The sequence below is a fragment of the Emys orbicularis genome, chromosome 14 (genome assembly GCF_028017835.1).
Source record: "Emys orbicularis isolate rEmyOrb1 chromosome 14, rEmyOrb1.hap1, whole genome shotgun sequence".
NCBI lineage: Eukaryota > Metazoa > Chordata > Testudines > Emydidae > Emys > Emys orbicularis.
This window is the reverse complement of record NC_088696.1, coordinates 3,114,956-3,134,897: the sequence shown is the minus strand read 5'-3', so window position 1 is coordinate 3,134,897 and position 19,942 is coordinate 3,114,956. Positions and strand designations below refer to the sequence as shown.

The window sequence follows — 19,942 nt, the reverse complement described above, 5'->3', positions numbered from 1 at the left end:
AAAACTTCTCTTCTGCAGATTGCTGCAGAATACTGTGGGGATATGTCACAATGCTGGACTGCAGTGAGGCTGGAGAGCCTGCTGAGTCCTGGGCCGGTGTTCTTCTCTAGACCTTTCCCTTTCAAACATGGCTATGCTGGTTTGGTGGGATCCACAGGCTCATCACTCTTGGGGTGGGAACTGGGAAGGGTTAGCTGGAGGTTTGCATTCGCATTGCCCCCATCTCCTCAAGTTGCCTGGAATGGGGTGTTGTGCTTTCACCATCCCCGCAGTGTCCTGGGCTATAACCTTATGCCCAGGAATCGTGAACAAATGAGGTTCCATGTGGAGCAATTCTGCAGATCCAGCACAGAACATAAGTCATGTTCCCCTACTTCGCAAAACAGCCCCTGACTCCTGTCTCCTCACTGGGAGTGGTTGATCCAACTCTTGAATGATTCTGACTTGCTTTCATTACCTTCCTCCCTCCCAGCCAATCCCCTTCAGTGGGTAGAAGCGTGGTTGGGGGAGGTGTGTAGACCAGTCCATCACTATCTTTTCACTGACAGAAACTACCCCTTGCTGTGTGGTCTCTGCAGACGGTTTGCGGCATTTAGAATGTTTAACTCTCACCTTCCCACTCAGCCGTGTGGTGATTTGAAAGGCTTTTTGTTTTCCGAGGTAGAATTACACCTCTTGCAGGTTGGATTCCTTTACACTGCTATCCTAAACCTTCTCCCAAAACCACCAACAGCAGGAAAATTCTCTTGGCTCATAGACACGAGCTGCAACTGGCAAAGGGCCCTTTCTTTAAAGATAATTACATAATTACACTGCAGTGTGTCAATGCTTTATCCTGCTCATTGCTAATTTTTCTCCTTTAAAAAAAAAAAAACAGTTGCAGTTCTCTCCCCCTCCTCCCCAAAGCAAGGGAGCTGGTTTGGATTGATGGCCCTTGCCCTGTTCTGGATTTGAGAGAACATGGAACAAGAGGCTGAATTTAAAAACCTAAAATCCCAAGACAAAATGTAGGGCTGGCTGTGTAAATAGACCATTCATTAAACTATTAAACTATTCCCTGAGCTTTTCAGTTACCAAGCCAGACTGGAAAGTCAGGAGATCTGAATGTCATGCTTGGTGTTCAGCGATGCTAAGAATACGAAAGTGCAGGTTCCCACCCCAGCTTTGGCTCTGCCCTCTCGTCTCTTCTTTATCCTCCTCTTACTGATTGCAAGAGCCCACTAGTGGCCACATGACATGAACTCCTTGGATCCCAGCAGCTGTCCAGTGACAGCGTGCACTCACTCTTCCAGCCTTTCTTGAGTAGAGGAGGCTCCCAGGCCCATCTTGGCAGGGCATGATGGGGAGGCTGAGGCTTTTCCTGCATTCAGCCTAGTCTCTTGACTGAGGCTCTATCAAGAATCTCTAATATAGAGGCCTGGCCAGTTTTAGGAGGTTGAATGGGGGCAGAATCAGGTATTTGGCCAATAATGGAGAAATAGCTGGGGAGCAGGGGCTTGTGTGGATGATATGTACAGGGGGATGTGTGATGTTGTGGTCTCTGGCACATACTCCAAGGCCCTGGGGACGGTCTTGTCTCTAGCGTCTTACGAGACAGGGGGTTGCAGTTTACAAGCCAGTTATGGAGAGCTTTGTCTGGGAAAAGGGGGGGTGGGGCCTGTGCTCCATACTTGAAAATTCAGTGAGGGACGCTCAGGATATGAGGTCAGGCACCTTAAATCCCAAAGCTAGACAGAGCCAAGGTTTGCATTGGAATCGGAGCTGAGTATTCCCTGACTCTGATGGTCGGCGTTTCTGAACTCTCAGACCAGGTCTACACTACAACGTTTTGTCAGCGCAGCTGTGTGAAAACCCACACCTCCTAGCTGACATAGCTATGCCGTCAGAACCCCCAGAGAGGAGACGCAACTAGGCTGGCAGAAGAGTGCTTCCGTCTGACCTTGGGGGAGGTGGTGGTGATATGCTGACAGAAAACTCCCTCTGTGGGCGTGTGGTGTGTCTACACTAGGGGGCTTTGCCAGCATAACCTGTCAACCATTTGTAGCGTACACAAGCCCTCAGTATGGTCGATCGTCTTGACTTTTGCCTCGTTAGCATTATTATGCTCTAATGTTTTAAACTGGTCAGTAGTTCTCTGCAACCTCCACTCTGACTTCAGTTGTTTGGCTGGGATTCGTAGGTGACTGTCTCTGCCGTCCGTCGGGGACCTGCCACGTAGGAGGGATTGGCTCCTTGGCATTAGACCGCAGCCCTTCGTCCTGGGTAGAAGATGCTATGCCCCTTGTTGAGCCTTGGCAGAACAGGGCTCTGTTGTGACCGGCACGTGGGTGCCTCAGCCATCGTGTGTCACTGCAAGGAGAGCACCACAGGGGCTACTGAGATTGGGGGTTGGAGGGCAAGCTGTGATGTCGCCAGGCTCTCAGCCGTCTCTTCCAGACTACGCTCCTTTACCGCTACAGTCCCTGGGACATTTACTCTTTGGCATGTGCTGACTAGCTTGAGTATTTATAGACCAAATTAAATTAAACGATATGTCTTTAAATTGTGCATATTGCAACACTATGAAGAGTTTATCCAGCATTTCAAACCCACCTTTTTATCTCAATCTTTTTTTCTCAACTTTGCCATGAATTGGAACTCCTCCATCTCCTCCAGGGAGACAATCCTGCAGCACAACCGGCCCTGGTCTCCTGTGGAGTAGAGGGAAGGGTACTTGCATGGCTCTGATCACATCAAATGACTGTAGCTGAGTGGAGTTTGCCAGTCTGTACAAGAACTAAAATTAGCCATTAGAAGAATTTTGTATTTTAATATTAAATCAAAATGCCGGTAACATTTTTGTGTTAACATCTCTTTTACTTAATACTGATTTGAAGCATCTAATGTAACCAAGCTAATGTACGTGGTGCTGATCCAATAGAAATGGACAGGCCGCTTGAGACTACACCCAACCTCTCTCAACAAAAATAAATACACGTGAATTCTTTCCGTGATGATTTTTATAGCAGGAACATCCCTGGCAAAGGGCATTTCCTGTGTTGTAACGATCCCTTCAGAAGTAGAACTTTGGCTTAGCCAAAGGCCATTAACTCCATTTAGGTTCTTATGCTGTGCCCACCACAGTGGTGTCTGACCCTTCCCACGTGGTTGCTAATCTGAAGCAAACGGCGTGGACTGGGGCTGTTGTTTGTTAAACAGGGTGAAAACTGATTTGCAGTTGCCTCCATGGGGTTCTTGCGCGGCTGGTGGCATCAACTGTCCCTTCCAGCAGTGCAGCCATGGGTGTCTGTTGGGCTCCTGTAACTCTGAACTACTCGGCGTGGTCTGTCTGTCTTAATGGGGTGTGTCACTGCAGTGCTGAACGGAATGCCCTTAGCTGGCTGGTCGGGAGCAAAAGTTGTTACTAGCTGGTAGCCGGTGGTTGGTCTCAGTGCACAAGTGCTCACATTACAAATGACATTAATTGTCACCCTTGGCAGAGAAGCCAAGCGCTGAAGAGCCATGAAGACTGAATCTTTCTTGCCCCTAGTTGAGGTCTTTCTGTTCAGATCTGAGATCTAAGAGTAGGTCTGGGGAGCAACTGGTGGGAAGCTTGTGCTACCCCTGCTCAGGCTGTGCCTATCCAGGTGACCAGGGATCTGAACTCTCTCAGATAAGAACAGTAATGGCCTAATGTTCTCCAAAGTGCATGGGACACTGAGAAATATGGATTTCGGTGCTGCGTGTGCACAAACCAGGAAAGCAGAACTATGGGAGGATTGTAGAAATGTATGCGGCCTGCCCATCCAGTGAGTGCTTTACTGATGCTGCACTCACATGTCGCATCAAGACTGAGAGCTTGCTTCAGCATGAAGGTGGTTTAACACTGGTAGTACGTGCACAGTGCGGAGGCAGCCAGTGAGCCAGTTCTCAGCCTCCCAGCAGCTCCAGAGGAACGAGAGGACACATCATTCTTTCCCATTTGCCCTCAAGACAATGGAAAACGATTTTCATGGCAGGTTAAACTGTAGCACTCTGGGCTGGAACAGGAGCCTCAATACAGAATAAAAGTCCAATCAGTTGATCATTGCCTTCAGCAGGATATTATACCCTGAATTTATGGCTGTAACTGGTTACAAATAAATGATCTCTGTCTCTGCTGCTGCTGCAGTAACCATGGCTCTAGGGCTCAGGGTTGTGATCCTCTCAGCTAATCATGGCGCTCCAGCAGAGTACTGTTGGGCACCTCCTGGTGGCCCTGTCCAGCCAACAACTGGCCACTCACTAGATGACGAGTACCAGAAAATCACTGACAACTAATAGGACAATGATGCAAAATTATAAAAAGGAATAAACAATTTAAACCATCCCCTCCCCCTCCCGGTGGTGCTGGCAGTAGCAATGACAGATTGGCAAGAGCTGACCGGTGCAGAGGGAGGGTACATTTCTGGCATAAAAGCCCCAGAGTGTGAGACAATCAACCAGATTTCTACAGCAGCGGAGACTCTGATGAATTGTTCCTCAGTAATTGGCCTGGCCAGGCCAGCCCCGTCCCGACAGAAGGGTCAGTCGGGAAACGCAGTCAGTTGGTGACTGTGGAAATCTGGGTTTATTTCCAGGGACCGTGCCATTCGTTCTGTACCGTACTACACACTCCCTTGTTTGGCTTGGAGGCAGTGGAGGTGGAAATCTTGTGGATCCACATGCAGCATAGACAAATTAAATGGTGACTTCTCCCCTTCCCACTCCTGCTGTGACCCAGCTGGTGTCAATTATGGGACAGACTCAGCTGACTCGGAGGAGAAACCGTTTGCGCTATATTCTGCTCAGTTAGGGCTGAATTCTCATCTTGGGTAGCAGGCGCATCTCACTGCTTGGTTGAAAAATCACCTCTGGTGCTGGACTCTACAGGAGATGCAGCGCTAGGCTACTTTTCTATCTGAGGTCAGGGCTGAGCCCTTGGTTGCAGGCTGTTGTAAGTGACAGTTGCCACTGCCTCAGACCGTGTGGCGCACACACTTCCCATCCAATGAGTGCTTGTTTGCACCAGCTTTAGCTCCTTGTCTCAGCCTTATTATAAAGTAGCATTTTTGCTTCTGGCGCTTGGCAGCAGATAGTTCAAGGCAAGTTGAGATCTGTTAGCCGGCTGAAAGTACTAGAAAAGCGAACAGAATCTGTGTAACCTGATGCTGGTGTGTGTGTCACTTTGAATCACTGTGGCTGCACCCTGCTTATCAACAAGCCCCATTTCGGATGGGGCAAGTGGGGAAAAAGCTCTTCCCTTCCCTCTCTGAAGTTTCCTGAAGGATTTACATCATTGCAGTGGGTTTTCATCACAGGCACATTAAATCTGCCACAGCTATGTCAGGGGAGACATTTCCTCTGGTTAGTCAGGGATTATCCGCCCTGCTCTGCAGGGGGAGGGGAAGCTGCTCTGTTCATTCAGTAACTAATCTACCAACCGGCTGGTGTTGTCACTGGCTTTAGCAAGAGAGAGCCATAGTAATTAGTTTTCCCTCAATGGCATGGGCCTTTCAGTGCAAGGCCAGGGCGATGCCAGCCTACCATTGCTGACCAGTACAGAGAAAACCCTACACGGTTACCTCCAGGGGTATAGACATCTTTGCTGCATGGTACAGTGTGTGAATTCCAGAACAAAGAACATAGCATTCTTTTATTTATTATTTGTATTAGCGTAGTGCCTAGGGACCCCGGTCCTGGACCAAGACCCCTTTGTGCTAGGCGCTGTACAGACACAAAACAAAGAGCTGGTCCTTGCCCCAAAGAGCTGACAATCCTAAGTATAAGACAAGAGAAACAGATGGAGACAGAGTCAGGGAAGTACACGGAGACAGTGCTGATCAGCATGACCGGTGTCGTCTCAGCACACCCAGCAGCCGAACCGTTGTCAAGTGTTTGTAGATGTGCCAGCAAAGGAGAGTTTTAAGGAGTGATTTGAAGGGGGATCATGAGGTAGCTTTGCAATGTTTCCAGGGAGCTCCTCCAAAATGTGAGAGGCAGAATGAGAGAGAGCACGAAGGGGCTTGTTTGAAAATGTAATGGACAGAGAAAATATTACAGATGGGCAACCATGTAGTGCGAGGGCACAATTGCTTTAGTTTATGGTGTTCCCAGAACTCTGCAGTGGTGTTAACCCTACCAGTAACTGGCCGAAGTCTGTCTGTGTAGAATTGGAGGATGCCAGTGAGCAGTCCAGGCTGTGACACCTTGATACAACTGTGACGGGTTGGATCACAGAGACCCCCTTGGGACTGCCACCTGATGTGCTGAGACTACCTCTGTGTCTGTTTTCCCTGGCAGCTTGGGACTTCAGTACTCTGTCTTGTTGAGCCAGACATGCTAGCCTGCTGCAAACACAGACCCAGGTCTGAACCATGTCCCCCAAAGGCTGCAGACTTAACTGAAAATGGCTTAGAAAGTGCTCCTGTCTCTAGCACCCAGACACCCAGTTCCCAATAGTATCCAAACCCCCAAATAAATCCGTTTTACTCTGTATAAAGCTTATACAGGGTAAACTCATAAATTGTTCGCCCTCTATAACACTGATAGAGAGAGATGCACAGCTGTTTGCTCCCCCAGGAATTAATTACTTGCTCTGGGTTAATAAGCAAAAGGTGATTTTATTAAATATAAAAAGTAAGATGTAAGTGGTTCCAAGTAGTAACAGACAGAACAAAGTAAATTACCAAGCAAAATAAAACAAAAACACGCAAGTCTAAGCCTAATACTGTAGGAAACTAAATGCAGGTAAATCTCACCCTCAGAGATGTTCCAATAAGCTTCTTTCACAGACTAGACTCCTTCCTAGTCTGGGTCCAGCAATCACTCACACCCCCGTAGTTACTGTCCTTTGTTCCAGTTTCTTTCAAGCATCTCTTTGGGGTGGAGAGGCTATCTTTGAGCCAGCTGAAGACAAAATGGAGGGGTTTCCAGGGCCTTTTATATTCTTTCTCTTGTGGGCGGAAACCCCTTTGTTCTCCTGTGCAAAATCACAGTAACGAGATGGAGTCTGTAGCCACCTGGGCAAGTCTCATGTCTATGAATGATTCCGCTTTTTGCAGGCCAACGCCATTGTTTACATGTTAGTTTGAAGATTCCCAAGAAAGCTCAGATGTGGATTGGCGTCTCCCAAAGTCCATTGCTAGCTAAGTACTCCCAATTACTTGAATAACCCCTTCACACTATGTTGACCAAATCTGCCTTATGTGCTTCCTACAGCAAACACTTTAAATACAAGCATAGAGCCAACGCTCATAACTTCAGATATGAAAATGATACATGCCTACAAATAGGATGAATATATTCAGTAGATCATAACCTTTGCAAAGATCTGTTACATGGCATATCTAGCATAAAACATATTCCAGTTATGTCATATTTACACTCATAAGCATATTTCTATAAAGCTTTATGGGGTGCAACATCACAAGAACGCTGTGTGTTCTGCGCTGCTGTCTGAACTGGGAGGGAATCACTTTGACTCCAAAGAGAGGTGAAGTTAAGAATGACTTGGAAATGCATTGAGAAGCGCTCTTGAGAACACCCCACCTCTGGTCCTCTGTTACGGAAGCCAGTCCTTGGTACAAGCCATCTGCTGTTCAGAACTGGAGAATGCATGGGCTTATGGAGAATGTGGTTGGCTTATGTCTGGCAGCAAAGCCCGGGTTTATCCTGCCTACTGTAATAGTGGATGTTCTTCTTGTTCTTCATAGAAGTGTTAAATCTTTGTGTGACTGCTGCTGAGCCTGTGGTATCTTGTGGCAGCTAGTCCTGCACGATAACTGTGCTTGGCACATTTTTTATTAAAAAAACCCTTTTTATCAACTTTAAATTATGGTGTGTTTCAGCTGTGTGCGTCCCCTTGCCCTCGTAGTATGAAGGACTAGACAACAGTGCTCACTTTGCCCACTCTGAACCATTCACTCTTCTTCGAGTGATTGCTCATGCACATTCCAATAGGTGTGCGCATGCCGCATGCACGATCGTCGGAAGGTTTTTCCCCTAGCGGTACCCATCGGGTCGGCTGCGGAGCCCACTGGAGTGGCGCCTTCATGGAAGTGTCTATAGGTCCCTGCCGACCCGCCGCCTGCTCAGTTCCTTCGTACTGCCCGTGACAATCGTTGGAGCAGCTCAGTCTCTTGCATTCACAAGTACCTACCTAGTGGTTCCCCTTTTCTTAGTTGTAAATAGTTTCACAGAGTTATAGTTACAGTAGTTTGTAGTTTCATAGTTAGCTACGCTTAGTTTGGGGGGTCGTCCCCCCCAGTTTTCCCCAGACACCGGGGCAGGCCTCTGTCGCAGGGGTTTAAGTCATGTGAGAGGTGTGCGAAACCTGTCCCCAGAGGCGACGCTGCTTGTCTTAAGTGCCTGGGAGAAGGTCATCAGACAGACAAGTGCTCAATTTGCAGGAGCTTTAGACCCAGGCCTATCGTTTGAAGCTTCTCCTGATGGAGTCGGCCCTCAGCCGGTACCGGAAATGGCACTGGCTGAGAACACGCGCAGCAGAGTGAAAGCCCCAGACGCAGGTCTCTGCTTCAGATTACACAGAAGGCTGATGATCCACTCTAGGGACTAGGTCTGCAGAGCCCCCGTCTCAGAGACATCACAGTGGTGTGTTGCCAGTGGGAACACGCGTGATCGCCGGCTCACCTGCATTATCTAGGAAAGAAGCTGCTTAAGAGCTACATCCTGGAACTCTAGGAAAGCATGGCACAGGAACACAGCCATGCTCCAACAGTCATGAAGGGGTTAAAACTATTAGACCCACTAATATCTAATGCCAGCAACTAAAAAGACTGAACTGGAGCAAGGGCTTTTCAATACTGCACCAGGAATGGGCTCAACATAGCGGGAAAGGAGTTCTGAAAAGTCTTTCCTACTAGTGGAAGCATCTCCTGGCCTTTAAACTATTTGCTTTTGAAACCTGTCAAATCTCCTTAAACCTGTGCTTTCTTCTTCTCTCTCCTGCAGGGGACATGAGCTGCCAGTACAGAGCTCCTCTGATTCATGCCTTCCTGAGAGGAGCAAGAGACCCGGATAGCACCCTGAGGGCTAGCAGTCTGTCCAACTTGGGAGAGCTGTGTCAGAGACTTCACTTCCAGCTGGGCTCCGTGGTTCAGGAGGTATTGACACTGTACATCTCCCCTATATAATAGACACTTTAGCTTTATCTGTTGCCACTGGAGAGCAGCCTTAATGACACCGGTACAGGTGCCTTCCTGCCGACCCCTCTCCCACAGAGTGGAGGCCTGGGATCGGTGGAGGAGGAGCCTTCCTAGGCCTGCTGCATATCTTGCAGGTGCGTTTTTAGGTTCCTAGTCTTAGAAACAGTTCGTGCTGGCTGAGATGGGAATGAGGAGGCCTGTTTATACCCTGAGAGCAGTATGTCCTTTGAATACAGGTCTTTGGGAGCTCCCATTTCTGTCTGTTTATACATGCAAAAGAATGTAAAGGTTGCAGAGTCAAGCACTCAGGTTAAGAAATGCCAGAATCAAGGTTGCCTATAACCTTGATTTGGCCCCCTTGTATGTATGCATTATAACATAGTCTTTAATTAGGTGACCCCATGCTGCTGTTTCCATAGGACCCTGCCTCATTCAGTGCACAGGATGGATGGTGCACGCTGAATGAGCAGCTATTCGAGATTTTGTTTTATCCTAATTGTTTGGTGTGTGACTCCAGGTCCTATTTACTGCATGCTGTTCAAGTCCGGTTCTGAATACAGAATACAGCTCACCTTCTGAGTCCCAGTTCCCAGTCTCCCTCCCTTGGCGCTTCATCCCAGTCTCCCACCCCTGACACTGTGTCTAATTTCAGTTTTCTCCCTACCCCTTTCCCCCTCTCCTGGTCCCCAGTGTCTCCCCCACAGCTCCCAGTCACTCTTCCTTGACTCTTCACCTCAGTCTCGTCTCTCCCTCCCGCCCCCCCGACTCCTTGCCTAGCCAGTCCTAGTCATCCCTGCCCCTAGATTCCTTGTCTAATCTCAGTCTTCCACTCACCTGTTTTCCCACTCCCCAGTTCCCAGTCTTGCCCCCAGCACTTCGCCCCCTCTGCTGCCCCTCTCACATGTTCAGCTCTTGTCCCCTCTGCATTCAAGTCAGGCAACTTCTTCCTCCAGCCTGCCTGGCAGGTGGATCATTGGAAACACAGGAGGGAGTCTCCCTGTCAGTCCGGTACCCAGCACCACAGTGCTCCCCGGCAGCTGGGAACAACACTTACCAGGAAAGTCCTGTTCAGCCTCTGTGGCCCTGAACTGGAGCATGCTCAGTGCAGACAGAATCTTCAGAGAATTTGTCCCTTCAGAGCATGTGCAAACTGAGCATTTCCAGTGGCCTGTCACTTTACCAAATCTGGGCGGCGTTTCACAGGAACAGCAGCGTGCCCAGCTCTAACACTGGGTGAAGCCACCATCCCTGCCACGTTTCAAGCCCTTGCTGTCAGACGTGGAGGCAATATAGCTTCTCAATTAAACAACGGAAAGAATATTTTAAACATGGGCAAAACAATGTATTTTTCCCTAATCTTCTTCTCTGAATCAGCTGAACAATTTTTGTTGGTACTTTAATTCAGTCTGAGGCAGACCCCTGGCATGGAAAATTTCAGCCCAAATAGTTAGTTTGGCAACTGAAAACAGGGTCTTATAATGGGAAGTGTCAGACTACCAGCCCTGCCTCTAATAATTTCACTGTAGTACAAGACCTTAAAGCATATTTTGTACCTGCTACAGGCACCTCTTCCCAGTTAATAGCATCTCATTATGCTTTTCATTGCTGCAAAAGAGGAGAATTCAGTGCCAGTTTTATCCTAGTGGCTGGGGTGCTGCAGTCTGTGCACTTTGATGAAAGGCTTTAGGCAAGGTGCGTTTATATCAGAGGCACAACAAAGGTGGAGTTTCCCCAGCTGCTGTTCTCCCTTGAAGTTTTTTCAGGGCCAGAGGTGAGTTTCTCGTTTTTCCCTGGCTGATTGTAACTGTTTGGTGTGTTGGAGGCAGTGAACCTGCTACTCTGGCACTAAACCCAGGAATACCGTGTCACTCACTCAGCCATGACCGCTGCTGAGGCCCAGAAGACTGTGCTTGTACAGCCAGTGTATCTGCAAACAGGCCATTCCCAGAGCTGTTCCCTTCCCACACATCACTCCTTTCTCTGGAAGGCATGTGCAGCCCAGGTGTGTGCATGGTCCAGGGCTTTAATTGTTTAGGAACAAACAAACCAACAATGGCCTCTCAGTAGGCATGTGTGAAGAACACTTTCACACACAGATCAAGTAGTGAACTGGCAAATGTCATTCCACGTTAGCACCCTTTGCACACGAGGATCCGGGGAGCTGTGTGTTTCCTTCCCTTCCCATTTGCCGTCACCAGCCCTCACCTCCCTTCCAGTTGTGCTCACACACCTCTGTGGTAACTGGATTAATCACGTACATGAAAATAACATTAAATATTTTGCTCGTGTTTCTCACTGTATCCAGCTGCTAGTCTTTATTATATTGGAGTAGAAGAGCCAGCCCCATGTGACCAGACAGCTGTATACTCCTTTCCCCCTCCCTGGTTTGGGAACTGCTACACTAGAGACTGTAAGCTCTTTGGGGCAGAGACCACGTGTTTGTACAGTGCCTAGCAACATGGGTCCTTTCTCCATGACTAGGCCCCAAGGCACTGTGGTAATATAAATAACAGAGCCGTGTTCCTGCAGCTTAGAGCCCCGTGACTAGCTCCGTGGACAAGAGATGAGGACATTGGGTGCAGCTCTGTAGCAGCTCCGTTGCCTGCTCAGCAGTGTCCATGAGGTGCCCTCTCTGACCACAGGGCTCAGGTGTTTTGGCAGCCCAGTGACGCCACGGCCTGCCCAGAGAGATAGTGAGGGTGGGCCTGGCAACCAGCCGGGATCCCAGGGATCAACCTCATTTGCATAAAAGCAAAGCTCCCTGGCACCTTTGCTGAAATGGAAGTGTTGCCCATCAAGCCCATGCCATGCTCCAGCCTCTCCTCCCCTTCACACACATTCTTTGCATCCAGCATCTCCATAGTAAAGGCCAGGGCACCTGCCTCTGCGCCATCCAGTGCAAAGCAGGGACACTCCCAGTCCTGTGGCCTGTGTCCGGGATGAGACTGAACTGAGCTCTAGTCTCCCAGGGTGCTGAGAACTAGGAATCTCTCCTCGTGGCCTATGCCAGGTGCTGATACTGCTTTCTCTGTGCTTCCTACTCGGAAGCTGAGGTGCCTGGAATAGTGCACTGCAGTCTTCAGGGCCTCTTCTCCCAAGGCATTGTGTTGGGCTGACAGAAATGAATGTGATTTAGAACCACCACCCAGGAGCAGGGAGGGGCCGTATCATTGTGAGCCGCTCCGGTACTATGGCGACGAGTGCTGAGGAAATGCTGATAAATGAGCCCACCTGGCAGGGCACCGTCAGCCCCACACGGTCAGTGGCACGCGCTGTAGGTTTCCACAGAGACGTGTCAGCGCAGTCATTAGGCAGCGCCGGGTTTACAGAGCAGAGATGAGGCCTGCGGTAATGCTCCTTGGAATGAGCAGACTGTTAATGAGTTTAAAAGCGATAGACATCAGGCATGCTGAGATCAGCCCCATCCCCGCTGACTGAGCAGAAGGATGTGGCTGAGGCAGGTGCTCATAGGAGGCAGGCAGAGGTGTGAGCACATGCCAGAGGACAAGCAGGTCACCTCTGTTCCGTGCCCGGTTGGTCTGATCCCTTTTCAGACCCAAAGGCAGGTGGAAGTGCTTCAGGGAAGGGAGAAGCACTGCTGCAGACACGGGAGGCTCTCTACAATCCCCTTTGCTCGTGAGTTGCTGCCCAGCACAGGCTCTTCCTGGGGATTGGCTGGGTTGGTGCCAGCCTGCGTGAATTCTGGATGTAAGCGTAAGGGCTGAGAGCAGTGCGGAGACACCAAGTTTAGCCTGGGGGCCGGGGCATTCCCACAGTGCTCGAAGAAGCTGCTTTTCCAGGGTTTCTGTAGAAATACACCCTGTGAGCTCTATGGTCCCATATGAACACCGTGTTGGCTTAAACCTGGGCTGTGCCTTCCCACACAGTGCTAGGCAGCAGGCTCCCATCTCCCCGCCAGCTTCAGAAGAATCACTGGGGCAGATAGTCCCTGGGGTGGGAAGCCGGGGGGATCTTGTTACTGTTCGGGTAGAGCTCCAGTCGTTCTGTGTTTCAGGTGGTCCAAGGATTGAAGGGCTGAGGAGCTCTGTCCAGAGATTGCACTAGGGCTGAGTCCTGCAGGGCCACAGCCCCCCACCCTGCCCCTGAAGGTGACCCACTCGCTGGTGAGTGAGTGGGCACTATGAATGTGCCTGAAACAAGCTGTCAGAGCCCTACAATTGTGTGAGACTAGCGCAGGCCTGTTGTGGGTGCTTCCAGATCACTTTAAGCCCTGGCTCCAGCTCCATTCTCCCCTGAGCCCTTAGTCTCTGGCCTGAAGAAGTATGTGGACAGGTGTGGTGCAGCCCCTCTGCTGCTGCAGTGTAAGTCCCGTCTGGCTGTGCAGCAGGCGGGAGTCCAGCAGGCATTGCAGCAGCCAGCCCCTCTGTGAGATGCACTCTCCAGGGCGCGGGAGGACTAGGCACTGTCCTTGAACAAATTGCTGATACTCTCATACTGATACAAATTGCTGATGCTCTTTTTCCATTCTGTTTGGAAATGGCGCCAACCAGCCACGGAAAGTGTAGCATGTCTGTTAATGTCAGGTCGTGCTTTGCAAAGCTGGGATGTACTGGAGGAGAACAGCTTTAGGCACAGGTGCAGTGTGCACTGGATGTTGGGGATTTGGGTCTGTCTCTGCCCCAAAGCGGGAGGCAGGTGGGTTAAAATCTCCCCGGAACTATTGCAGCACATGTGAGGAGGAAGGCAGGTCATGCTCCCAGGCATGATTCAAAACAAGCACACCTAGCGGGGCTATTGAGACACACCGGGTCGTGAACTGGGATGGGATTTGTAGGACTTTGCTGTTCAGCTCTCTGCTGGTCCACCTCTGCCCGTGAACTGCTGAGACAGTTTTCCCACCACTTGTTCACAGGCTGCTCTGAGAAACCCTTCTTAGCCCATACGTTTCTGGGGGACCGGCTAGCATCAGAGGCAAGCAGACGCATTGGTGTGGCTAGAAGCTGTGAGGTCAGCAGCAATGCCAAAGCAGAGTGAACGCAAGCAGCTGGCAAGCACGCCTTTCTGCAAGACAGTCAGAAAGATGTAATGAATATTTCCCTCCTGCTTCTGCTCACGCATCGATCTGGTAGTGACAGCATTTGACAAGATGCCAATGCACCGCATGTCAGCTATTTCAGGAACATGCTAGCTGTGCGAACTCTCCCTGCTGTTGCTGATTATCTAATTAGGCTCTTTCAACTCTGCCTGCCTGCTTAACAGCAGAGAAACACGCAGTCTGCACAGCGAATCCCTGTGCAAGTGAAGTGTCTCTCCTCAAGTTGGAGATTCACTCGCTCTCTAAAGGAGTGGTCCAGGCCTGCCCAGGTTCTCTGCATGAGGCACTTTCCTTTTGGGCAACAGTTTCTGCTCACAGGTTTTTAGATGTAGCTGTTCCAGGAAGTCTCACTCAAGCAATTTGTGCCCCCCATTTCACCTACTTGATACCAGCGACACACCCTTCGGGCTGGTCAGTCTGTATTACAGGCTCTTCGGGACCTGCTCTGGATCATAATCATCTGCAGTGTCCGACAGGGGTTTTTAATAATAAAATACCCAGTGTTTACCTACGACCCACGATATCTGGCACTGCCGCTGAGAGTGCCGCCTCCTGGGGGAGGGAATGGCAGTGCCATCCAGTGGCCCAGAGAAATGCAGACATCATGGATGCCAATGCCCAAACAAGGGAATAGATGAACCAAAACCAGTCTTGTGCCAGTGAGCAATTCAGAGGCCACGAGGTACCTAATAAATGCCTAGGCAAGTAGCATTCCTTCTCAACCCTTCTAAGGAGCGGGGACTACGTGACTGGGCCATGCTTAGAATCCTTTGTTATACAACAGCTTTCTCGTCGCACAGTCTCTGCTGCTTTCCTGGGTCCTAGCTCAGCTTTGCAGCCCCCGTTGCCCTGACAACACAGGAGCAAAGCCCCTCCCAATCCATGGGGAGCCTAGTGGCATCTGCACATTTAATCAAATCTGCCTAAAGTTAGGTGCCCAAATCCACATTTAGGCCACTAAATTGACCTATGTAAAGGTGCTAAATGACCCGGCTCTCACTGAAGTCAGTAAAAAGAACAGGAGTCCTTGTGGCACCTTAGAGACTAACACATTTATTAGAGCATAAGCTTTCGTGGGCTACAGCCCACTTCTTCGGATGCATAGAATGGAACGTTCTAAGGTGCCACAAGTACTCCTGTTCTTTTTGTGGATACAGACTAACACGGCTGCTACTCTGAAACCTGAAGTCAGTGGCAGTCTCAGGAGCTCAGCACCTTTGAGAATTCGTCACTTTTATTTAGGATTCTAACTTTAGGCACCTGGGTTTGAAAATGTAGGGAGCCAGCTTGAGAGGCCAGAGGATTTCCCCCAGTCCCATCCCCTGAAATCGCAGGCAATGGGACGTCATCCCCCCACATCAGCAGGAAACGCTGAATGAGCAGCCCCATACCTCAGCTGGCAGAAAAGGCAGGAGAGCAGCATAACATGGGGCTTCCCTTCTTTCCACTCCTGACACAGCCCCCTTTGCCTGCAGCTTCTGTAAAGACCCATGTCATGGGGTGTGCTCTAGCCTGCTGGGTCAGGTCTGCCTTGGTTTCCATGGGCTTGTTTCTGCCCCAAGTTCTCCTGCCCACTCTGGAGCTGCAGGTGGGCAGGCCCTGGGGGCTGTTGCTGTGGCGTTTTTCCTGCTGTGTACACGCCATGCCTTTGTGGATCTGCATGTTACGGTCACTGATACGTTTTCCACGTCACGTGTGGGTGTACTGATGGGTTCCTGACTGCACCCCCGCCCAGCCCAGCCCAGCAACACTGTGGTGGGGACGATGGAGTGTGGCAAAGGCGCTGCGTACACTAACAAAGTTCTCGCCCCGGTTCGCCCTGCCAGGTGACCTCCTGTTTGACAGCTGTAGTTAAGACAGACAGCGAGGCTGAAGTCCGAAGAGCTGCCGTCCATGTGGTGGTGGTGCTGCTCCGTGGGCTCAGTGAGAAAGCGACTGAGGTAAGCCTCCCTCCCTGCTCCCAGCAGTGCCACAGGTACCTCCACGCAGCCTCTTCGCAGACTGACCCTCACCCATGGCACAGGCATGCATCACGTGTTATCCCTGGAGCCTACAGTCAACACACTGGCTCCTGCCACAGAGCAAGGAAACTCCCAAGTGTCTCCAGACCCAGGGGTCCTGCCCACTACACCCATCCCAAGCCTGGTGAGCATAATGTGCTCTCAGACAGCAACTTACTGAACTCTCTGGGTATCTCTGACGTGATCTCCAGATAACAGCAGTTCAGGCTCTGATTGTGTGTGTTGAGTCACTGGGAAGGGTTACGAGAAACATTTCCTCTAGATGTTGCAGGCAGTAAAACCCAAGGTGTGGCTCTTGGGAGCCTAATAACTCATAAGGTAAACTTCCATGTCTAGGCAAAAGCTAATGAAAGCATAACGGTGAGCTAGGAATTCATTTCCCCTGCAGGGATTCCTGCCTAGCTCCTGTGCCGAGCTCTAAGATTAGTGCACGACGGTGTCTCCTCTTATTGTCTGTGTGTGACAGTCCCCAGCGGTGAGATTCCCGGGAGTTCTAGAAATCATGAGCCCTCTGTCCTGGCTCCTAATGCACAGACCTGTTCAGGAGTCACCAGCATGGATGTGGTGAAATATTAAGAGAACTGTAATTACCCTAAAAGCCAGACTTCCTCCACTTCCCAGCACCCACTGTTAATGTTCTGCATTAACACTGATCCCAGCTTCCTCGCTTACATGGCAGCTCCTGTGTATTGGCCGTTCCCCAGAGTGGCTTTAGCACGGGCTTCTGCAACAGTGACTGCCTTCCTTGGGAGAGATGAAGAGCAACCTCTCTGCATTACTGTAGCAAAGGCTGTCGTCCTGCCATGGCCAGAGATTTCACTCCCATCTCTGACTCAGTCTAATCAGTGCTGTTTCTGACATACGAGAGCACCCAGGCCATGCTGCTAGCCCCGGGCTGCTCTGTTCCGTTGCCCTGCTCTTCCGTGTGTTTGCAGAGAGTGGGAGAGAGCAAAGCCGCCAAAGCTACAGCGTCTGGTGTCCACTGTGTATAAAAAGCCCGTCCTGTTGACGGTGACAGCGCTTGGGGCTGGGCCGGCACTGCCAGGGATAGATTAGTCCCCTGGGGAAGTTTACTCTGGCATTGCTGTGGCTGAGGTGGTGCTGGGAGGCTGTCAGCTGAAGAAGCCCACACGCAGCCCAGCACGTAGGGGGTGGTTCAGGGACTAGAAGATGTGGACACTATTGGATTCAGCCTCCGTGTAGTGCTTCGGTGGGGATCCAGGGTCCCCATTTGTCCAAGCAGGCGGTGCACTGGGAAAGTCACCCTCTTAGGCCAAGAGATCATTGGCTCTCCCCATAAAATTGCTTGGACAGACGGAGCAGTGTGACCTCTGGATGAGGTGTCAAAGGGTTAGATAGTGTGTGACTTCAATCCCGTGTGACCCCAGGGCCTTAATGTTACAATGGCTTAATGCCTGTGTAGGCAGCAGGTCCGACCCGGAACCACCAGCCTCAGAGGAGCCATGTCGGCGCTGGTTACTTCTTCTGAATCCCCTGGCTGGGGTCAGGAGCAGGCCCAGCACCTGAAGAAGGGGAGACACTGCACAGAATGGGCAGCACTTGCTATCCACGTGAGCTCCCTAGATCCCTCCACTGCTTCCTGAGCTGAGGCTTGCTCTCTGTGCATGGATCTCTATTACAGCAGGCTGCATGCAGGGGGAGATCCCAGCCAGCTGGGGAGTCTGCAGCGCGCCAGTGAGCCCTCACCCATGGGAGAGACTGTGGTGACTGCCTCGCCTTGGGTCTGTCTCTGGATGAAAGCCCAGCTCTTTATCACACGCTAGTAAAGCCTGTGTGTGGAATGACCCAGCCACTCCGCCAAAGATGTCAGAGCAGTGTTGGTTCTTCACTGGTGATGCTGAACTTTCCGCTAGTTTATCCCCTTTGAACTGTGCTTCTGTGAAGTCAGGAGCTGTCTGAGCCAAGCTCCATCCCTGTAATAACATACACCCGATCATCTTGGGCACTTCAGTGTGCAGCAGAGAGCCATGCGGTTTCAGGCTATGCTGCCCTTCCTTGCTGTCTGCCATGGCCCCTTGGATTCTTCTCTCGCAGTGGGTTTGTAGCCATAAAATCCTGCTGGGTAGTGCCAAGCTGCTCTGTCCCGCCTCCTGCTTGTGGGACCCTGTGGGGAGGGCTCACGGGGTCGGTGTGAGAGGGACCTGCTAACGAAGTGCGATACAGTGAGTACTGGGAGTCGTGCCACCAGAAATGGCTCGGTCCTGCTGAATGAGCCAGCCCTGTAGGAGTGGCAGTAGGCGTGTTATACAACAGAACTGGCCTGGGCAGAGGTGAGGCGTGGCCAGTGTGCAGTCCCCTTATCGTGCTGAGAGCTGGCTCTTCTGGCCGCCACAAGGAAAAACAGAGTATTAAGAACATAAGGACGGCCATACTGGGGCAGACCAATGGTCCATCTATCCCGTTATCCTGTCTGACAGTGACTAGTGCCTGATGCTTCAGAGGGAATCTACAGAACACAGCAGTTTTGAGTGATCCATCCCCGTTGTCCAGTCCCAGCTTCTGGCATGCTGGGATCTGTAGTTTCCACCACCTGCACTTCTGTATTTAAGAGAGTGACAGCAGATACCACGCCAATGGCATGTGAATCAGGTGCAGTGCTGGTACCCCAGGCAGGTTGTCAGTGCAGCCCTTTGTGGGGCAGTCAGAGCACCCCAGACCTGTGCGCTGTCGTGGGTGGGTGGGTATCACCCAGCGCAGCACTGTAAAGGCTGATGCGGTAATATGTCAAATCTGGGACGTGTCTCTCTGGGTTCACTAGAAATCCCATGTCATTAATGTTTTGGTGGCAAAGAGCAGATCCCATCTGGGAAGCTGCATGTTGTTTGCTGCTCTTACACCAGCACATTGGACAACGTGCACTGGTGTCAGCAGCTCTTACGCCAAGGTCCAGCCCAGCAGCGGGTCTAAACCACGACAGCCCCTTAGTGTCCGTGAAGCGCACTCCTGGCTGCAGAGAGCACTTGGGCAACAGGGGACTGGATCTGAGGCCTGGCTACAGAGTCTGCTCCTTGGCTGCTGCTGTTGGGGATGGGAGGGGCTCTGCCTTTGCAAGCAGCAGCTTCCTAACCGGGTGTCTCCCTGCAGGTCCCTGTAGCTCACACCCAGAGAACGGGGAAAGCAATCCAAGCCCCGTGCAGCCCCCGTTTATCACCCCCCGCACGTGCTGCACTCACTGCCGAGGCTAGAAGAATTAAACTCAGGATTTCCGAGTTAAGACTGTGCTACTGTCCTAGATTCACCTCCTGGTGGTCCCTGCGCAGCCTGAGCTGCCCAGCAGCTTCCTGCCTTTTGTTGTCTTATGGCTCCCCCCACCCCCAAAGTTGTTTTAACACCTTTTTGAGCGTGTGTTGACGCAGGCTGCAGAATGGGCTATCGGCTGATCCAGCCGGTTTCCTTTGCAGAGCTATTCCCCCAGTAAGTGCTCCACATATAGACAGAGGTTCACTGTAGTGCACAAATGAAAAGAACATTTATATGAGGATGACTCACATCCAGGTTAATTTTATTCCTCTGAAAACTTTCAAAGACCGTCATCAAGGTCCTTGATAGGCAGAAAACAAATGGACACAGCCCCCCTGCCCTGGGCACTGCCTACTGCTGCTCCTCCCCCACTAACCGTCTGCCTCTAACCTTTCTGCTTCCCCCACCTCCACAAGACAGCGTGTGGCATCAGCAGGCTG

General features: G+C 50.9%; 1 protein-coding gene across 1 annotated transcript in view; it reads left to right on the top strand.

Moving 5' to 3' along the window:
• The window catches only part of TANGO6 (transport and golgi organization 6 homolog), an 87,364-nt gene that overhangs the window by 61,438 nt on the left and 5,984 nt on the right, over positions 1–19,942 (top strand). Inside the window, exons 16-17 of the mRNA XM_065416564.1 lie at positions 8,971–9,122; positions 16,047–16,160. Of these exons, the coding sequence (XP_065272636.1) occupies positions 8,971–9,122; positions 16,047–16,160 (266 nt within the window). The remainder of the gene's footprint in view (positions 1–8,970; positions 9,123–16,046; positions 16,161–19,942) is intronic.